This window comes from Podarcis erhardii (assembly GCF_964252035.2).
Source record: "Podarcis erhardii genome assembly, chromosome: 6".
Lineage (NCBI taxonomy): Eukaryota > Metazoa > Chordata > Lepidosauria > Squamata > Lacertidae > Podarcis > Podarcis erhardii.
Window position 1 is genome coordinate 8,143,297 of NC_138510.1, and position 19,756 is coordinate 8,163,052.

Consider the following 19,756-nt stretch of genomic DNA (forward strand, 5'->3'; position numbering starts at 1 on the left):
AAAGGGTTCCTTCTGGGTTTTGCAGCTCGCGCCTGTGCAGAAGTGCGAGATGACGTTATGCGCATGTGCAGAAGCGGTGAATTGCAAACCGTGGTACCACTGTATATTAATGTTCAGTCATACCTCGGGTTGAAGTAGCTTCGGGTTGAGCATTTTCGGGTTGCGCTCCGTGGCGACCCGGAAGTAACCGAATGCGATACTTCTGGGTTTCGCCACTTGCGCATGTGCAGACGCTCAAAATGATGCCAGGCGCAGACATGCAGACACGGATTGCGTTCGCTTCAGGATGCAAATGGGGCTCTGGAACGGATCCCGTTCGCATCCAGAGATAACACTGTAATAAATAAATAAGCCTACGTATAGAGACGGGTATAATAGCCTCTAAGGCATTGCTTTCGTTAGATCATAGAATCATAGAATTGTAGAGGAAGGGACCCCGAGGGGCCATCTAGTGCAACCCCTGCAATGCAGGAATGCGCAGCTGTCCTGTATGGGGATCAAACCTGCGTGGCTTTTTTTCTTTTTCTTTTTGCAATCTAGCAACAAGGCCTCTCCAACTCGGCATAGCATTGCATACAAATATAGGCCCATCTACATGTAACGTGTATGTTAGCTATAAAATATGTTGACATTAAATTGTTCCTGGTGCAGCCTTGCAAAAAAGAAAGAAAGAAGAAGACCCGTGGAAACCAGTAGTCTGGCCCATCTGCAGAGCCACATCCTGAAAAGAAGAAACAAGTGCTTCTATATTCCAATTTACAAAAACAATTCTGCCTGGTCACCTTGGGGATATATTTACTTGCCATAGGCGAGCGGCATTTTATAAGCTTGCTCCAGTGTAGCCTCAGGTTACAAATGCTTCAGGTTACAAACTCTGCTAACCCGAAAGAGTTACCTCGAGTTGAGAACTTTGCCCCAGGATGAGAACGGAAATCATCTGCCAGCAGCACAGCGGCAGCAAGAGGCCCCATTAGGGAAAGCACACCTCTAGTTAAGAACAGTTTCAGGTTAAGAATGGACCTCCAGAACGAATTAAGTTCATAACCTGAGGTACCACTATAATGCAGAAAGGTGTAATAATATAATAATAATTTATTATTTATACCCCGCCCATCTGGCTGAGTTTCCCCAGCCACTCTGGGCGGCTCCCAATCGAGTGTTAAAAACAATACAGCATTAAATATTAAAAACTTCCCTAAGCAGGGCTGCCTTCAGATGTCTTTTAAAGATAGGATAGCTGCTTATTTCCTTCACATCTGAAGGGAGGGTGTTCCACAGGGTGGGCGCCACTACCGAGAAGGCCCTCTGGTGGTAGCAACTCCAGTGTAAAATTCCCTTGCCCCCAAATAAATGCTGCCAAATGCCATCGGTGTAAAGATCAAACCTGCTCTGTGGTTTGCTAGGAAATGCATTGCTAATCTTTGAGAGCTTCTGCCTCTTTGGAGAATGAGAAATACAAATGGAACCGGCTCTTTTAATTATACTGCTTTCTATGGATGTTATAGTATATCTGATCTATTTATTGTCTATTAATAAGAACCAGAGGGCTGCATACTGAAATATGTACCTTGTTTAGATACACTGCCTGGTGCATTACTTTTCTTAATTCCATCCTTTATGCCCTTTGCTGGTATACTCTGTTTCCTGGGCTGTTCGTTATCGTCTCTCCTTCTCTTTGCTCTGCTGTCAATTAAAGTAGCTTAAGCCAGGCTTCCTGCTTTGGTTCTAAATACTTTTCCTTTCTCCATCTGAAATTATATTTCCCCTCGTTGATATGATTGGAGGCGTATGATTTGATTTGGGCACCCCATTTTGTGCCGGTTCTCTTGGGCAGATTCAGCTGACACTGCAAATTCTGGATTTTGCAGAGTTGATAGGATGTCACCTTGTGATAAGGCAAAGAAAGGTAAAGGACCCCTGGATGGTAAAGTCCAGTCAAAGGCGACTATGGGGCTGCGGCGCTCATCTTGCTTTCAGGCCGAGGGAGCTGGGGTTTGTCCACAGACAGCATTCCGGGTCATGTGGCTAGCATGACTAAGCTGCTTCTGGCGCAACGGAACACCATGAAAGAAACCAGAGCGCTCGGAAACATCGTTTACCTTCCCGCCACAGCGTTACCTATTTATCTACTTGCATTGGTGTGCTTTCGAACTGCTAGGTGGGCAGGAGCTGGGACAGAGCAACGGGAGCTCACCCTGTCACGGGGATTCGAACCGCCAACCGTCCAATCGGCAAGCCCTGAAATAGTTCTAAGGCAGATGCTATGTTGCTTGGATGAACGACTTCTTGAGAATCCTCTTTAAGCTGTTCTGAACTCCTTAGAGGACAGGAGCATTGCAATTATTTCAAATGCTGTCGAGTCTTGTAGCCTTTCGTTCATTTCCTTTTTCCTCCCCTTTCCCATCTTCTGTGTGTTCTTTCCCCCTTGCTTTCCGCTCCGGTTTTTTTCTCCGGCTGCTGAGTGCATTTCTCAATCCCAAATAATTGCTTGCAGGGATATCTAGGTCAGGAAGGGCTGGGTGACCCAAATTTATGTCTCCTCCTTGCATGAGTGCCTGGGTGGTGCTTCTCCTCTTTCCAGAGACACCTCTGCCTAATCCACTCCCATCCTCCAAACCTGGCACACAAGGGAGTTGGATTGCACAGTTAATGGTCCTTTAATTCATTTGCAGTGATCCCAGTTCTTGGCACCTGTCTGTCTTGAGAGACAATGGAGTGTGCCGGGGGGGGGAGGAGTCAAACGGAGGGGTAGGTGCAAGTCAAACCGGTGTTAGTAGCACCAAAGTGACCTCCCTGGGGTGCAAGCCTTGACAGCGTATCTAAAGTATGGTTACCAGATTTTTTTCAAGGAATCTGGGAATACTTTTTTTTTTTTAAATTTCATGCCTTATTATTTTCGGAAAGGGTTGCCCAGAGTTTTTGACCTTTTTTGGGGGGGAACCCCAAAGTTGTCAGGCGTGCACCTTGACACAAGGCAGGTGGAGAAGCCCATCTACAAATACACAAACGCCCCCCAAAAAAGAGGTTGGGGGGGGCAGAGATCGAGTAAAGGCACTCGGTGGTCTTGGGAAAACACGCATTAACACACAAACACAAGGCTCTGTCTCTCTCTCTCTGTCTCGCAACGCAGCAAAGCTCTTTTCTAGGCTTCTCCTCTTCTTCAGCACCTTGCTTGCCCCCACCAACTTGGGTGCGCAGAGACCGCAGCAGAAGAGTGCTGGCGGCTCTTCACAATTTCGGGGCGAGCATTGATCGAGGAGTTGAGCCAGAAAGAAGCTCTCTGGCTCATGCCTCGGTTTAAATAGCCACCCACCCACCCCCAGCCAGCAGGTTGGCTGGCTGAAACTTTGACGTGGCCAGGACCTCTGGTGCTGTTCGCTGCCATGGCACCCACCATGTTGCTTCACCAGAAGTCCCCAGGCATAAATCAGGGGACATTAATTAAAATCCGGGGACAGATTTTGTCCGGGGACAGATTGGTGAATCCGGGGACTGTCCCCGGGAACCGGGGACGTCTGGTAACCCTAGTTACCTTGCCCAGATGACAAGCCCCCCTCTCAGCCTTGCTGATGTGGTGCAAAAGAAAGCAGAGCAATGCATTTGTCACCAGCTTGGCTGCAGGAGTTGCTGGAAGGAGGCGTACAAGGCACCATTCAACCATTTTAGGGACTCCATTCCGGATTTCTGCAGGCTTTAGTCCTTAGCCATTTCTTCTCCCGAAGATATTTCACAAGGCAGAGGAGGTTTAGGAGCAGAGTTTTCCTTCTACCAGATGGGCTCCCTTCCCAGGTTGTTGAGCCCCATCTGCCCCCCACTTCCCTCTACAGCATGGGCAGAAACTGCCTTCTTGACTATTGGACCCCCCCCCCTTCCATTTCACATCACTGTCTACTTTACTGCCCTGGCTCTTTAGTGCCTATCATCTTCCTTTGCTCCCACCTCATGGCTTTCAAAATAAACCTTTATGTCATTGCAGTTTGTACGCTTTCCAATTCTAATTACACACATTACAAAATGGCTCAAAATTTAAATACAGTGGTACCTCGGGTTAAGAACTTAATTCGTTCCGGAGGTCCGTACTTAACCTGAAACTGTCCTTAACCTGAAGAAGAAGAAGAGTTTGGATTTGATATCCCGCTTTATCACTACCCGAAGGAGTCTCAAAGTGGCTAACAATCTCCTTTCTCTTCCTGCCCCACAACAAACACTCTGTGAGGTGAGTGGGGCTGAGAGACTTCAAAGAAGTATGACTGGCCCAAAGTCACCCAGCAGCTGCATGTGGAGGAGTGGAGACGTGAACCCGGTTCACCAGATTACGAGTCCACTGCTCTTAACCACTACACCACACTGGCTCTCCTTTAGCTAATGGGGCCTCCTGCTGCCGCTGCGCCGCCGCTGCACGATTTCTGTTCTCATCCTGAAACAAAGTTCTTAACCCGAGGTAGTATTTCTGGGTTAGCGGAGTCTGTAACCTGAAGCGTCTGTAATCTGAGGTACCACTGTAAATATAGAAAGGTAGAAAATTTCTCATCACAAGTCTTTAGACAACCCTGCTAGTGATATTAATTGCTTACAAAAATCTTTCAAATATTGTATAAATTTACTCCAGTCCTTTTGGAATCAGGGGCGTCTTACCCATAGAGGCTAGTGGTGTGGGGCGCCAGGGCCCCAAGTTTGGAGGGCGCCATTAAAGAGGCGGAGGCTGGACGCGGCTCCTCCCAGCATTGGCTCGCCGCCCTCGTCCACCTCTGCCATGCCGCACCGAAGCACAACCCAGAGCCTCCGTCTGCCATGGCCACCGTGGCACAAAATAGCCAGGAGGTGCTGCGTCCAGTCTCCACCTCTTCCTCGCCGCCTCCAGCCCCACCGGCAGCGCCATCCTCCCTAAAAAACTCTGGTAAATGGTGGGGGGGCACTGGAGGGAGCTTTGCACCACGGCGCCGGATATGCTTAAGATGGCCCTGTTTGGAATACTCGATCATGCTGGTTTCTTGGTCTTGTCACTCAATGTGTTGGCCTGGGACTCTGGCTCGGACTCGGAACCAGAGGAGTCTCAGTCTGCACCGGATCCTTTGCCTCAGGCATCATCCGAACCAAGTCTGGGGCCTGATCCTGAAGAGCCCCAGTCTGCACAGGTTCCCCTGCAACAAACACCAGCTGGGCCGAGTCAGGGGCCGGAGCCTGCCCTGGCTCCAGATGCGGGGATGACCTCGTTGCCTTCAGCTGGGCCATCACTTACAGCTGCTCCACTACTGGTTGGGTCAGGGGAGGCTGAGGCGGCCCCTGGATCTAGTAACCCACCGACATCTCCTGAGCTGCAGAGACTGAGGTCTGAGAGAATGAGAGACCTGAGTACTCGCAGGAGGAGTGCTCACCTTCGGGCGAAACAGGGAGGTGAGTCGCCGGGGGATCAGGACCGGCCATTACCCTGACAAAGATAAAAGGCTGTCGGACCTCGCCCCAGGTTGTGGGAGCAACATTGCTGTATGCCAGAGATCCTGTACCTGTCCTTGCCTGGTTTCCTGCCTTGGCCCTGTTGGACTGACTCCTAGCAGAACCTTTGGATTCTGGTCCGGTCCTCAACCGTGTTTCACAGGTTACCCCCGGGCCCAGCACACTCAATCTGCAGGAGCCTATCTTTGCATGCAGGGGAAGTCTCCAACTCACTGAGCCATCGGCTACCCTCACCTGATTTAGCTGGCCAGTTGAAGCCGTTTCCTGGGGTATGTTTGCTGTCGCATGCTGGCAGCTTCTAGGAGCCACAGGCGAGAGCTGAGTGCAGGGTGAGGACCAAAGGTGGACAAACAACCCCAGGATGTGTTCCCCTCCAGAGGTATTACCCCTCCCCTAACACCCCGCGTGCCCCAGAATGTAGGAAATCCGACATTTTATCCAGAATGTTGGAAAAAAGAAGAAAACACGACAGGAGGTGTGCCTTTGCTTTTAAAAAGAACATTCAGTGGTCGTCTTCTGTTTGCACACTTCCAGGAGGCTTGCAAACTTTTCAAGTCCTATCAGAGTTAAAATAATGTTCTCTGTGTTTGCATTGATGGCTACCTGTTGCCCTGTTGATGGCCTTTTCTGTAGGGAAAGGCAGCTGTCATCATCCTTCATCCAATTCCCCCCCCCCCTTTTCATAGAAAGAAACCTAACCATTTTCTCGTAGAAAATGTCATGACACCAGCCAGATATACAGAGCCTTATAAATATTCAAAATTGAAATTGTGGCAGCGCATGGTTGAAGCCAGAGGGATGAATTATTTAATGCTTGTTACAAAATGTGAGGTTTTTCCATTTGTTACTAAGCAGGCTTGCTTTCTCAGGGCTGTGCTTCCATCTTTAGTAAATTAATTTAGGCCAGCTTGCTTGTTTGACCTGCTGTCCTTCCTGTCTGTTGATTTTTTCGACCTGCTTGTCAGGTCAGTTTCAGCAAACTCTGGATGGATTTCGTCTCAGCACAGCAGGCAAATAGTTTGAGATCTCCATGTGTCAGAAGATGGTATTAGACTTTCTTTCAAAATATTTATGCTCTACTGTTCACCCAGAAAAACGTCCAGAATGGTTTATAAATAAACAGAAATAGGGAAGTCCCTGCCTTCAGGCTTAGAATATGAAAAGACATAGCACAAGAGGAAGAACTGATGGGGAGGGAAGAGGAAAACAAGGGAATTCAGACACAAAATTCTGGCCGCAAGATTCTTATAATAACCCACATGTATGGAAATGGGCTTCTCACAGTTCAAAAAATGGGCTGAGAAAAAAAAAAAGGAGAGCTGTGGTCAGGACTGTCTTAAGCATATCCGACGCCATGGTGCAAAGCACCCTTCTGGCGCCCCCGCTTTCCCAGAGTTGTCAACCTTAGGGCTAGAGGAGGTGGGCAGCAGCAGCTGGAGGGCGGCTCTATCGGCGGGAAAGAGGCGGAGGCTGTACGTGGTGCCTCCCGGCTCAGCTGGCCGCTACGTGCCACGGTGTCCATGGCAGGCAGCAAACTGAGCGAGAGGGCCTGCAGCGAGCAAGCGAGGGCACGTGCGCTGCTCCCACAGAACGTTGGCTCATTTTTATCCCTTTTAGCCTTCTGGCGCCCCGCAGAATTTGGCGCCTGCAGGCTAAAAGGGAAAAAAAACCAAGCCAATGCTCTGCGGGAGCAGCGCACGAACCCTCACTCACTCAGCGCGTTCGTTCGGTGTTCCCTGGACTCTCACCTGGTGCCCTCCAGAACTTGGTGCCCTGGCACCCTGCGCCACTAGCCTCTATAGGTAAGACGGGCCTGGCTGTGGTGACCCAACTTTCCTTGAAAGTGACAGTAATACAGCTGAAAGTTGACTTTCATTTCCATCTTCACCATGTCAGATTTATGAGTAGTTTTAAAATGTTGTTCTGAACTCATCTGACAACACACACCCAGGGAATATTCTGCAGGCTGTTGCACTGGATTCCATAACTGAGTTGAGTAGGCCTACTCTTCTGAGTATTCTTGGAGTTGAAAAAGGGGACTAAAGGCAAACTTCATCCTGGGCCAAAGTTGCCACATTTCTTTCCCGAACGGGCTCCTGCGCCTCCAAAGCCTTCTCAATTAACCAGCATTTAAAATGCTTAGCGCCCAACTCTGCTATTTGGGGAGGCAGTGAATTGGGCAAAAGAAAACACTCATATAGGCTTTTGACCTGAAGCAACACCACTGTTTGATCCTCACCCCGGGTGGACAGCGTTAGACAATGGTTAGACAACACTGGTTAAAAGCAGGACGGGAAGCAATGTCAGCTGCAATATTAATACCATTTCTTTTTCTGTCTCGCCCCTCACCCCTGCCCAATACTATTCAGTTTTCTACTCGTTTTCTCCTGCTTGGTGCTCTCCGTCTTTTCAACCATCGAAGAGTATGAGGACAGTTCTGAAGGTGCCCTTTACATTTTGGTGAGTAAACGTAAAGCACAGAACTCAGGGCTGAAGTTGTGTGGCGAGTTCCTGCCCCCCCCAGTGGAAATAAAGACACATGACACAGTTATTAAGGTTAATGGGCTGAATAAGGCCACAACTTTATTGGTTACTGGTGATGAGCGGTATTGGTATTGGCTTAGGCATTGGTCCTAACCGACTATATATGGCTTCAGCCCGTCCGCTTGAAGTCCAGGAAGGGTTAACCACCAGTAGGGGGACTCCTGCTGATGCACATCAACTAGGAACTCCCCCGGGGTCACCATTCGGGGGCGTGCCTTAGGCCCTAACCTCCATAGGCTTCGGACAGGGACTCCCCCCCCCCAAATCCTTTATCGGACTACCCTTCAATATGTGGGGCAGGCGATGGCGCTTCCTCCCCTCTTCCATCTACATAACAATACCAATACCAATGCCTAACTGCCAATAGCAAGAAAGTTGTGACGATTTGCTATGAGATAGGTGAAAAAGCAAGTGGCTGGTGCCAATTTGCCAAGTGGAAAAAATTCCTACCAGGCCCCTTAATGGCGACCAACCGAGGTCCATAGCAAGGTCAAAGATGAAAACCTTAAAGGGCGGGAGGGTGGGAAACCGGAGTAGCTGGAGGCGGCAAAAAAGGGAGATCCCCGGCTGTGCCAGTGATAAATGGGGCGGGCCACTCCCCCTGAGCCAGCCGATTGGCTGTCCAGGGGGTGACGCTGCCGGGGATTCCCTCAATCGTGCGGAGGGGGTGTGAAGCCTGCAACCCAGCCTCCTTTGGGAGGGCAAAAGTGGCTTTCTGAAATGGTCGTTGCTTGGGTTGAATGAATTCAGCTTGGCAAAGTTCACTGAATCAGTTCAGATATCCCCGAACCACACCATGAAGCAGTTCCCGTAGTTGCTGGGTGAATTGAATATGAATCAAGTTTATTTTGAACTTGGTAGGATTTCTAGTCCATCTCCAAGCGCATTCTTTTACATGTGTTTCTGACTTTTTAGACAAGTGTTTCTTGGACAAACTTCTATTTTTTTGGGGGGGGGAGTGCCCCCTTGGTTCCACAAACTCACCCCCCAGTGCCCCCTACCCTATAAAAAACATTATTCAGAATGGTGGTATGCAGGACTCACTAAGGAAGAAAATACCACAATGAAACTCAAAACAGTAACAATTAATTGCACGTTTATTCAAAATCCACTGAAAACTATTGAGTTCAGTTAATTCAATAAGATGGATGAACTTGATCCAGTGATACCAGCATTTCAAAGCCCGATAGTGATTGACACCTGCAGTGCCCCTTGCCTCTTGGCACTACCCACAGTGGAAAGCACTGCTCTTGGTCTTTAAACTGAAAGACCCTTGGTCTTTTAAGCTTAAAGATCATACAGGACTGTTGGGGAAAGCAAATCAACTATTTGAAGCTGAATTTTATATTTGCTATATCCTTTAAGAAGTGAGTTTAGCCTCAATTATTGCTTTGGGTATCTCTAAATCTCAGAAATGGACGTTGCAGCTGCAGTCAGAAATGTCTGAATTTGCATTTGTTGGCTTCTCATAGTTTCTAAATTTCCCGCTTTCATCGCTGTGTGGTGATTGGGTAAGGACACACGGCATAATTCACAGAATCAAAGCAGTGTTCTCTTCCTCCACAATGTGTGCCGTGGTGCTCATATGATCCGACACAAAGCTGACTAGTTTTGCGTCTTTTTAACAGCTTGACTTTCCTCTGCACTGCTTCTTAGGCTGCTGGTGGCAGGTTGAGTGATAGCTAGGAGGATCCTTGCTGACGCAGACACTTTGCAGGCTTCCCAGAATGCTTTGTGGCTCCTGATACTTCCCTCTAATAACATTAAGATCTTCATCAGAGGAACTGCAATGCGCAGCAGAGAGGAAATGTGGGGAGGAAAGCTCGATATTTCTGACAATCTCACCTCTGTGGCCACGGGAGAAAGGGAATGACGAGATTTCCATGAAAGCAATAGCCAGCTTTGGTAATGGGACCTCCTATCAGATAATGGAGAATCACACCCATTCACCAACAAAGAGATAGCAAATTATCTTGGGGTGAGCTACTGGGTTATTGGGGATCTAGGAAAGGATACTGGCTCCCTGATCATGTCCCCTAATGACACCCCATAAAGGTAATCCACTAAAAAAAAAAAGCTAGCATTTGATTGACATTGGAGAGAGACTGAGTTGAGAAATAAAACCAAGGGTACATATTGATATAGGAATGTATTAGACAAAATGTAAAGAAATATACAATAATAAGAGTGCATTCAATTGTAAAAAAGGAATATGCAACGGGATAGACAGGAAGTCCAAAGTGTTGATACAGATATGAGTTTGGAATAGTTTTTTGTCCTTGTCCCCCCCCCCCTTTTATCTTTAGGTATATAAACTTTGTATATAAATTTTGTACACATGTTGAAAATTATATGATAATAAGCATTGTATTGTAATATGATATTCTTTACCGATGTAACATAAGAATGTTTATAAATAAATAGAATAAAAAGACAGAAGGATGCCAAAAATAAAAAATAAAAAAAAATAAGAGCTACCTGTAGATTATTATTTTTTTACGTGAAGGAATTGCATTTGATTATGGGTAGATAACTAATTCTAACATATATTCTCCAAATTGGGTTAAGACATGGAAGTAGTTCTGAAAACACCCTGGCTGTGGATTAGTCCAAAAAACACCTATTTCTTTCTGGAATTGACTTCTGGGGAAAGAAAAGTGCACATGCAAAACCGAGGGTGCTTCCAGATGAGAGTTTATTGTGGGCTTGTTGCTTCTAATGTATGCATGTTTTCCCTCCAGTGCCATGTGATGATGTTGGCATCATATTTCCATCCCATTTGAGACAGATTTTCTGGGGGAAATACAGTAAGCAACCCCCCCCCCCAGCAATAAACAACAGCAGCAACCATAAATAATAACAAAAACCTGTTGCTTGCAACCCATTTGCAATATCTTTGCGATGCATTTGCAAATGAAGTCCCTGTCTGGGAACACCCTGATCCTAAAGGATTGCCTTTCTTGTGTTGCCATGCTGGATTTATAATACTTTCTTCGCTGCAGGAAATAGTCACCATTGTGGTCTTCGGTGTGGAGTATTTTGTGAGGATCTGGGCTGCCGGCTGCTGCTGCCGATACCGTGGCTGGAGAGGAAGGTTGAAGTTCGCCCGAAAACCCTTCTGTGTCATCGGTAAGAAGTGCTTTTTGGCTGAGTTGGCTGCTTCTGGTTGCAAATTGTTATGTACTGAAGTTCTCACCCTGGGCCAGCAGGGGGATACTGTAGACTCAGGTCTACATATGCAAATAGGGGATTGAAAGTGACATTCAGTGATTGGCTAGTTACAGAAAGTTGTTACAGTTACGTTGTACTGGAGCTCTATATAAGCAGGCTGGCTGAACCCTTTAGTTCAGTTCTGTTCTGGCCAGTGAATAAACAAGAGCTGTTTTGGAGAATTGCTGTGTCATCTGATATGTTCACCCACAATTTAACACAAATAATTGTTCGATCTGCCTGCTGGGAGAAGAGTCTCTAAAGCAGAGCTTTCCAAACTTTTCATGTTGGCGACACATTTTTTAGACATGCATCATTTTTCAACACCATAATTCAGTTTTACTAGCAAACCGGAGGTTAAACAACCCCCTTATAAGAGTGTTTGCGTGACACACCTACACAATGCAGCCGACACACTGACGTGTCGTGACACACAGTTTGGAAAGCTCTGATCTAAAGAGTAATAGATTGTGAGAGCCTTGTGGATCCTGCCCACAGCAGTTTGCATAATGCCTAGCCCAGGGGTCAGCAAACTTTTTCAGCAGGGGGCCGGTCTACTGCCCCTCAGACTTTGTGGGGGGCCGGATTATATTTTGAAAAAAAAATATGAATGAATTCCTACGCCCCACAAATAACCCAGAGATGCATTTTAAATAAAAGGACACATTCTACTCCTGTAAAAACACACTGATTCCTGGGCCGTCCATGGGCCGGATTTAGAAGGCGATTGGGCCAGATCCAGTCCCTGGGCCTTAGTTTGCCTACCCATGGCTTAGCCAACTTGAAGGCTTAAAAAATTGCAGAAGGTTGTAATAATTGCAAGAGCCTCAGAACTTGTTCTCGTGGAAAACAATGGACAGAGATGAATTGCTGCACCTCTCACTGACAGTGCTTTGTACCCCAAATGGATTTTTCTTGCCTGAAATGGGTCCTTGAATTCTGATAATGCTTCTTCCTTGTCTGGATAGAGCAGGGATGAAGAACCGCTGCTCTGCAGGCCAGATTTCGCCCAGCGTGGGTCCCAGTTTGGCCAGTGAGGCTGTTTCCCACCAAAACATGCCCACCAGCCCGACACCTGATGTGGTTGAATTGGCTGCATGACAAATTTCCCCATCAGGAGGAGGCTAAACATGTACACACTAAACCGTAGTCTAGTGATACATCTAGACGAGGCCAAACACCCCCAAATGTGGAAGAAGCATTTAACGTAACATGTTGTTTGGCCCATAACATGCACCTGGAAGCTTAAAATGACACGGAAGGGCAGAAAAAGTTGGATTAAGTGAAAATGTTATACTCTGCAAAGAGAAGGTACACAAATACAGTGGAACCTTGGTTCTCGAACTGCTTAATTGATGAACAAATTGGCTCCCAAACACTGAAAACCCGGAACTAAGTGTTCTGGTTTTTGAATGTTTTTCAGAAGCCGAATGTCTGAAGCGGCTGTCAGCAATTGTTTCCAGGACACCTGCGCCAATCGGAAGCCGTGCCTTGGTTTTCAAACTTTTTGGGAGTCGAACGGACTTCCGGAAAGGATTAAGTTCAAGAACCAAGGTTCCACTGTACAAATATAAATACAAATAATAAAAACAACCTTTCTTCTCTTTCCACCTGGTATGCAGGCTGAGACACTACCTGCCTGTGGACTGTCTTGCCAGAGTGGTGCATGCTCTAGTTATCTCCTGCTTGGACTACTGCAATGCACTCTACGTGGGGCTACCTTTGAAGGTGACACGGAAACTGCAATTAATTCAGAAAGCGGCAGCTAGACTGGTGATTTGGAGTGGCCGCTGGGACCAAATAACACTGGTCCTGAGAGATCTGCATTGGCTCCCTGTATGTTTCCGAGCACAATTCAAAGTTTTGGTGCTGACCTTTAAAGCCCTAAACAAACCTTGGTTCTGTATACCTGAAGGAGCATCTCCACCTCCATCATTCAGCCCAGACACTGAGATCCAGCACTGAGGGCCTTCTGGTGGTTCCCTCATTGCAAGAAATGAGGTTACAGGGAACCAGACATAGGGCCTTCTCAGTAATGGCGCCCACCCTGTGGAACGCCCTCCCTTCAGATGTGAAGGAAATAAGCAGCTATCTTATCTTTAAAAGACATCTGAAGGCAGCCCTGTTTAGGGAAGTTTTTAATATTTAATGCTGTATTGTTTTTAACACTTGCTTGGGGAAACTCAGCCAGATGGGCGGGGTATAAATAATAAATTATTATTATTAAATTATTATTATTATTCCATCCTTGCTTATCCATACACAGACATCATGGTGTTAATTGCTTCCATCGCTGTGCTGGCTGCTGGGTCCCAGGGGAATGTCTTTGCCACCTCTGCACTCAGAAGTTTGAGGTTTCTGCAGATCCTGCGCATGATCCGAATGGACCGGCGAGGAGGCACGTGGAAGCTTCTCGGGTCGGTGGTGTATGCCCACAGCAAGGTGAGCAGCAGAGACCTGGGCAATCAGCCCTTGCTATATAGCCTGATTTGATTTAATAAGTTGCGTGCCGCTTTCCCATCAACTGTGGCTGACGATCGTCACGAGAGCATTAAAAAATGAGCAAACATTTCTGCTGCTGCAAATAGGACTCGTGGGAGCTGCAGTCCCAGAGATCTGGAGGGCACCTGTTTTGCAAAGGCTGCTCTGTGCATTACGGAAAAACCGTTGCATTTGAGACGTGCTGTTCCATTCTTTCTCCTTCATTGTTTTGCAGGAGCTGATCACTGCCTGGTATATTGGTTTCCTTTGCCTCATTCTAGCCTCCTTCCTGGTGTACTTGGCTGAGAAGGGAGAAAACGATCACTTTGACACCTATGCAGATGCACTCTGGTGGGGCTTGGTGAGTATCGCCTTGAGGTCAATTTCTTGCCATGACAGTGAAGTAGCTGCTATGAGCCCTAGGCTTAAGCCCTAGGAAATATTAGTTTCTTATGCACTTCTGACGATGGGTCCAACCTTGGCTTTGCATGATGTGGATATCTCCTCCTGCTCCTCTTTCTCTTGTGATTTCAGCTTGCACTTTCACACTCTATTGAGGGCCAAACTTGGTGTGAGATAATGGTGTGAACTGTGCATCTCCTTGCCAATAGCCGACACAGTGGTACTTTGGTTCTCAAACGCCTTAGTACTCAAACAACTTGGAACCTAAACACTGCAAACCCGGAAGTTGTGAGTGTGCTTTGTAAAATTAACGAAGACTCTCTGCTAGAAGAGCATGAATACTTGTGAGCTTTGTACAGAAGCAAGGCGAGATGGTGCTTTTGTTCTGCCTTTGTCTTCCTGTGCGCAGATTATCGGATTAAGAGAAAAACAAAGTGGCAATTAGCGAGGTTCTCTGGCAGATGTAGTTGCCCTTTTATTCCCCCGCCCCCGTTTTTCTCGATCTCATTCAGATGGGGAGTTTGGGCTTTCATTGCAAAGTACGTGGAAGAAGCCACAGATGGAGGAACGAATCAAAATTCCAACAGCTCCCAAGTTTGGAAAGAAAAACGAATCAGTTAGTCTGTTACATCAACAGAGGGAGCCGTAGGGGGTGGGAAAAGCAGCCTGCTCTCCAAGATGTGCAAGCGGAATGCAAAGCATCAAGGGGGAGTGGAGTCTGTAGACTTTAATGAAAATCCCAAAGGTCTTTTGCAAGGGATGGTGTGTGTGTGTGTGTGTGTGTGTGTGTGTGTTTTGTGGGGTAGTCATGCTGCTGCCTGTGACTTTTAGAAAGGGTATTATATTTCGTATTATAACATCACAGTGTGGAGACGGCTCAGGCCTATAATAAGTTAAAAATAGTATTAAAAATGGCATGGATGTTGTAGTGGAGATTTGCATTACTCATCGCCAGGGATGTGATGGGCACCATCTGGTAGGTGCCAACAATGTACCTATAGTCTACGCATTTCTACAACTGAAGCGTGACGTGGGAGAGAAAAAGAAAAAAAGAAACGCAACCACATGGCGCTGACATTTCCTCATTCCCCAAATGCTGCATTTTGAGTGTTGGGAAAATGTTGCTGCAAGAGAAGTATTTCTGAGGTCCAGCACTGAAGGCCGCCTGTAGGTTCCCTCACTGCAAGAAGTAAAGTTATAGGGAACCAGGCAGAGGGTCTTCTCGGTGGTGGTACCCACTCTGTGGAACCCCCATCGTTCAGCCTGGACACTGAGATCCAGCACCGAGGGCCTTCTGGCGGTTCCCTCATTGCGAGAAGTGAGGTTACAGGGAACCAGACAGAGGGCCTTCTTGGTAGTGGCGCCCGCCCTGTGGAACGCCCTCCCTTCAGATGTGAAGGAAATAAGCAGCTATCTTATCTTTAAAACACATCTGAAGGCAGCCCTGTTTAGGGAAGTTTTTAATATTTAATGCTGTATTGTTTTTAACACTCAATTGGAAGCTGCCCAGAGTGACTGGGGAAACTCAGCCAGATGGGTGGGGTATGTATAAATAAATAAATAAATAAATTTATTATTATTATTATTATTATTATTATTATTATTATTATTATTATTATTTTCCAGTATCCTGTTGGAAGCTGCCCAGAGTGGCTGGGGAGACCCGGCAAAATGGGTGGGGTATAAGTAATATATTATTATTATTATTATTATTATTATTACTATTTTCTTTGATGTTAGATGCTTTGCATTGGCTGAGCCAGTGTTGGTGAACTGGCTTCCTGTTGTAGAGGCTGCTCCTGGTAACCGAGATGAAGAGGAAGTGGGGAGGTTGGCTCGGCGTGGGCACGGTGGCAGACCCACTCTGATGCTCCTGTTGCTGTGCCCGCACTGTAGTGACCTCTTCACCCCTTCACCTTTTCGGTTACTGGCAGCAATCTCCATATTGGGAAGCCAGGTGAGCAATGATTCTCCACTCAGCTCCACCTGTTTGCTGCTCTTCCCATTTTACAAAATGGAGTTTTAATAACAACAAAAAGAAATTAAAGGAAAAACTAGGGTTAATAATAATAATAATAATAATAATAATAATAATAATAATAGATTAGTTGTCACAATTGTCAGTAAAGAAATATATGATTTACTGAGTCAATAATAAAACTTGCATGCCAATTTTTTTTCCAAACTACGGCTGTCTAGAAAAAACAAAGCCCTTTGCCCCAAGCCTGGGGGTCCTTTGCCAGCTTGAAGAAGAGCTGATCTGCATTGATAAGCAAAATGCTAATTGCCTTGCGAGAACAGTAGGTGCTTTGGCAATTTTGGCCTTGCAGCAAACTTCCAACCTCCCTAGCCGTATCCCTGAATTCTTTCCCACTTCCCCTAGCTCCTATTTTAGGACTGCAATACTAGGAAGAAAGGGAGAAAATCTGAGCTTTTAATGAGGGGGTGTGAAGGAGCCATTAATTTGTTCCTTCTGGCTAATGAGCTGTTTAAAATGGGAAGCAGGTCAGCAGGAGTTGCTGAAAAGATTCACACTGGATAGACATGGAGTGCATGGCGGTCGAATAATGTTTGGTGGGGTGAAAGGACTCCTGATTAACTTTCAGCCATTCTGGAATCACCTTTCTTCTGTACAGTGGTGCCTCGCAAGACAAAATTAATTCGTTCCGTGAGTTGTTTCGTCTTGCGATTTTTTCGTCTTGCGAAGCACGGATGCACCCTGGTACTGTATTATGAACATTATTACAGTACAGTACTCCTTTTATAATGGGATAGCGGGCAAAGCACAAAGCGGGTCGCTCCCCAGCAGGAGGAGTTTCCCCAGCCTGGAGGATCTGTTGCCGGGAAGAGGCAAAGACACCCCCTCCCACCTCCCCACGAAAAGAGCCCCCCTTCCTCTGCCGCCAAGCCTTGCCGCGTCTTCGCTCCACCAAACCGCGTCCCACATCAAAGCCCCAGCCCGCTCCTCTCCCTCTCTCTCCACGAGGTGCCAAAGGAAGTTCGAGCCCAGGAACCGAGGGCGGACGCACGAAGCGCCCGGCGTGGGCTCTCCCTTGCTCCCCCCGTTACCTTGCGCCACGCCGCCAGGCTCCCCACAGTCTCGGCAGCTGCTCCCGGCTTCTTCCCACCCCCGCAAAGGCGCCTTCGCAGCGGCCCAAGCGCAGTGGATGCCTCCTCCTCCTCCTCCTCCTTGGTCCCCCTCCTCCTGTCTTCGCGCAGTTAGGGCAAAATGGAGCAGCCACGTGGGGAGGGGGAGAGAGAGAGAGAGGCGGCGGCGGCGCAGAGACCCAGCCAGATCCGCTGGATCCCAGCCCACCTGCCTCCTCTGTGCCCTCTCCAGAAGAGGATCCCTCTGCGTCGTTCTGCTAGATCCCACTTCTGTTGCGCCCAAGTCCGTTATTTGTTCTTTGGCTCCTTCTGCAGTCTTGCTTTCGTGCGCTTTTACGCACATGCTCTGTCTCCGGAGTCTCTCTCTCTCTCTCTCTCTCTCTCTCTCGTATCGGGTTACTCTGCTCGGAACTCAGGACTAATTGTCGTGCTCGATCGCGCTTGGAAGAGATTTGCTCCCGCTCTTTTCTTGCCTTGCGTTCATTCGCGGAGCGAGACGCTCTCCTTCCCCAAGGCTGAAACCGGAAAAGGTAGGTCGCTCCTTCGCTCGCTCCCTGCCAGCCCAGTTCCTGCTTCAAATTTGGCACAGTATTACAGTATTACAGTAACGGTTTTAAGAAAAAGGAAACAAACTCGCAAGACGTTTCGTCTTGCGAAGCAAGCCCATAGGGAAAACCGTCTTGCGAAGCAACTCAAAAATCGAAAAACCCTTTCGTCTTGCGCGTTTTTTCGTCTTACGAGGCATTCGTCTTGCGAGGTACCACTGTACTGGGTAGCTCACTTGGTTAGAGCACAGTGCTGAGAACGCTGAGATTGCAGGTCCGATTTCTGTATGGGACAACTGCAAATTTCTGCATTGCAGAGAGTTGGACTTGTTAGAAGAAAAAAACTGCTCCCATTCCCTTATGGGGTATTCCGGAGCCCGCATAGAGTCCTTGAGGGTTCCCTATTGGTAGAAGGAAATAATAGAGGCCAAACAGTGTATATTGGTTTTCCCAGTAGTGATGTATGGAAGTGAGAGCTGGACCATAAAGAAGGCTGATCGCCGAAGAATTGATGCTTTTGAATTATGGTGCTGGAGGAGACTCTTGAGAGTCCCATGGACTGCAAGAAGATCAAACCTTTCCATTCTGAAGGAAATCAGCCCTGAGTGCTCACTGGAAGGACAGATCCTGAAGCTGAGGCTCCAATACTTTGGCCACCTCGTGAGAAGAGAAGTCTTCCTGGAAAAGACCCTGATGCTGGGAAAGATGGAGGGCACAAGGAGAAGGGGACGACAGAGGACGAGGTGGTTGGACAGTGTTCTCGAAGCTACAAACATGAGTTTGACCAAACTGCGGGGGGCAATGGAAGACAGGAGTGCCTGGCGTGCTCTGGTCCATGGGGTCATGAAGAGTCGGACACGACTAAATGACTAAACAACAACAACAACAAACAACAACAGTGTATATTGAGAAGCAAAGCTGCTAATTAAGCCTGATCTTTATTAAAGGAAATAAACTGTTGCAACAGGGTCCCCACTCACCACATGCAGGAGGGAGGAGAACCCTGAACAATGGTGCGCAAGCCCTTATATAGACTTTTGAAATTGCCCACCCTGTAGCCCAAGACCACCCCCCTAAACATCATATATACATCACAGAAGGAGTTACAGATAGGTAGCCGTGTTGGTCTGCCATAGTCATAGGTATCTGAAGAAGTGTGCATGCACACGAAAGCTCATACCAAGAACTGACTTAGTTGGTCTTTAAGGTGCTACTGGAAGGAATTTGTTTTGTTATCACAGAAGGAGGCGGTCTACGACAGAAATCCTGTCTGCTATGCTAGGATACCTGATAATGGTCACTGATTGCTTTACCTGGGCGGCCTGGCCATTCTTTTGTGATGGTAAATACTTTAATTCCTGAATCCAGGTCACAGGCTCACCCAATTCATAAACAAATACACCCTTAGGACATGATTTGCAAGCAAAAGGACAATGGGAAGGCTTTCCCCATTTGCCTCCCTTACTGCAGAGGAATATTTGAGGTCATTGGGAGAGTCAAAATGGCTTCAGGATTGCTCTCCCATACTATTTCAGACACATGGTTCATATATTTAGATATGTGTGCATTTATGAATATTTACTCTATATTTGAGACCTTAAACTTCTTATAACAGACTTGATGATCCTCAGGGTCCCTCCCAACTCTACGATTCTATGATTTTTCAAACCCATATCCTCATCTTCACTGGCTATAAACCATGCCCACTTCCTCTCCAGGTATCAAGAGGGTGGCCTGCGGGAATGTTCAGGGATGCAGGAGAGGATATATTGTTTGATTATAGCCTTTCCAACTTGTATTAACAAGTTCACAATTTAGCAGAGTAACATTCCCCTTTTTAAACTCACAGCGGATGCGTTTGCTCAGGCTCGCTAAAGCCTCTATAATAACTGTTCTGGTATTTTCCCTTTATTCCCTCATAAAAGATAAGACACGACACAGTCTTCTATAAAAGTATAAAAAGAGTTTACTCACATTCTGTTCACAATCGGATCCCAGAAGGCAGACTTAGA

The 19,756-nt window shown here is 47.1% G+C and overlaps 1 protein-coding gene across 10 annotated transcripts in view; it reads left to right on the top strand.

Moving 5' to 3' along the window:
- KCNQ2 (potassium voltage-gated channel subfamily Q member 2) overlaps positions 1–19,756 on the top strand; it is a 139,148-nt gene that overhangs the window by 42,589 nt on the left and 76,803 nt on the right. For all 10 annotated transcript variants that reach the window (XM_081867630.1, XM_081867622.1, XM_081867621.1 and 7 more), the window contains exons 2-5: positions 7,824–7,914; positions 11,001–11,127; positions 13,475–13,650; positions 13,925–14,050. In XM_081867630.1, the coding sequence (XP_081723756.1) occupies positions 7,824–7,914; positions 11,001–11,127; positions 13,475–13,650; positions 13,925–14,050 (520 nt within the window). The remainder of the gene's footprint in view (positions 1–7,823; positions 7,915–11,000; positions 11,128–13,474; positions 13,651–13,924; positions 14,051–19,756) is intronic.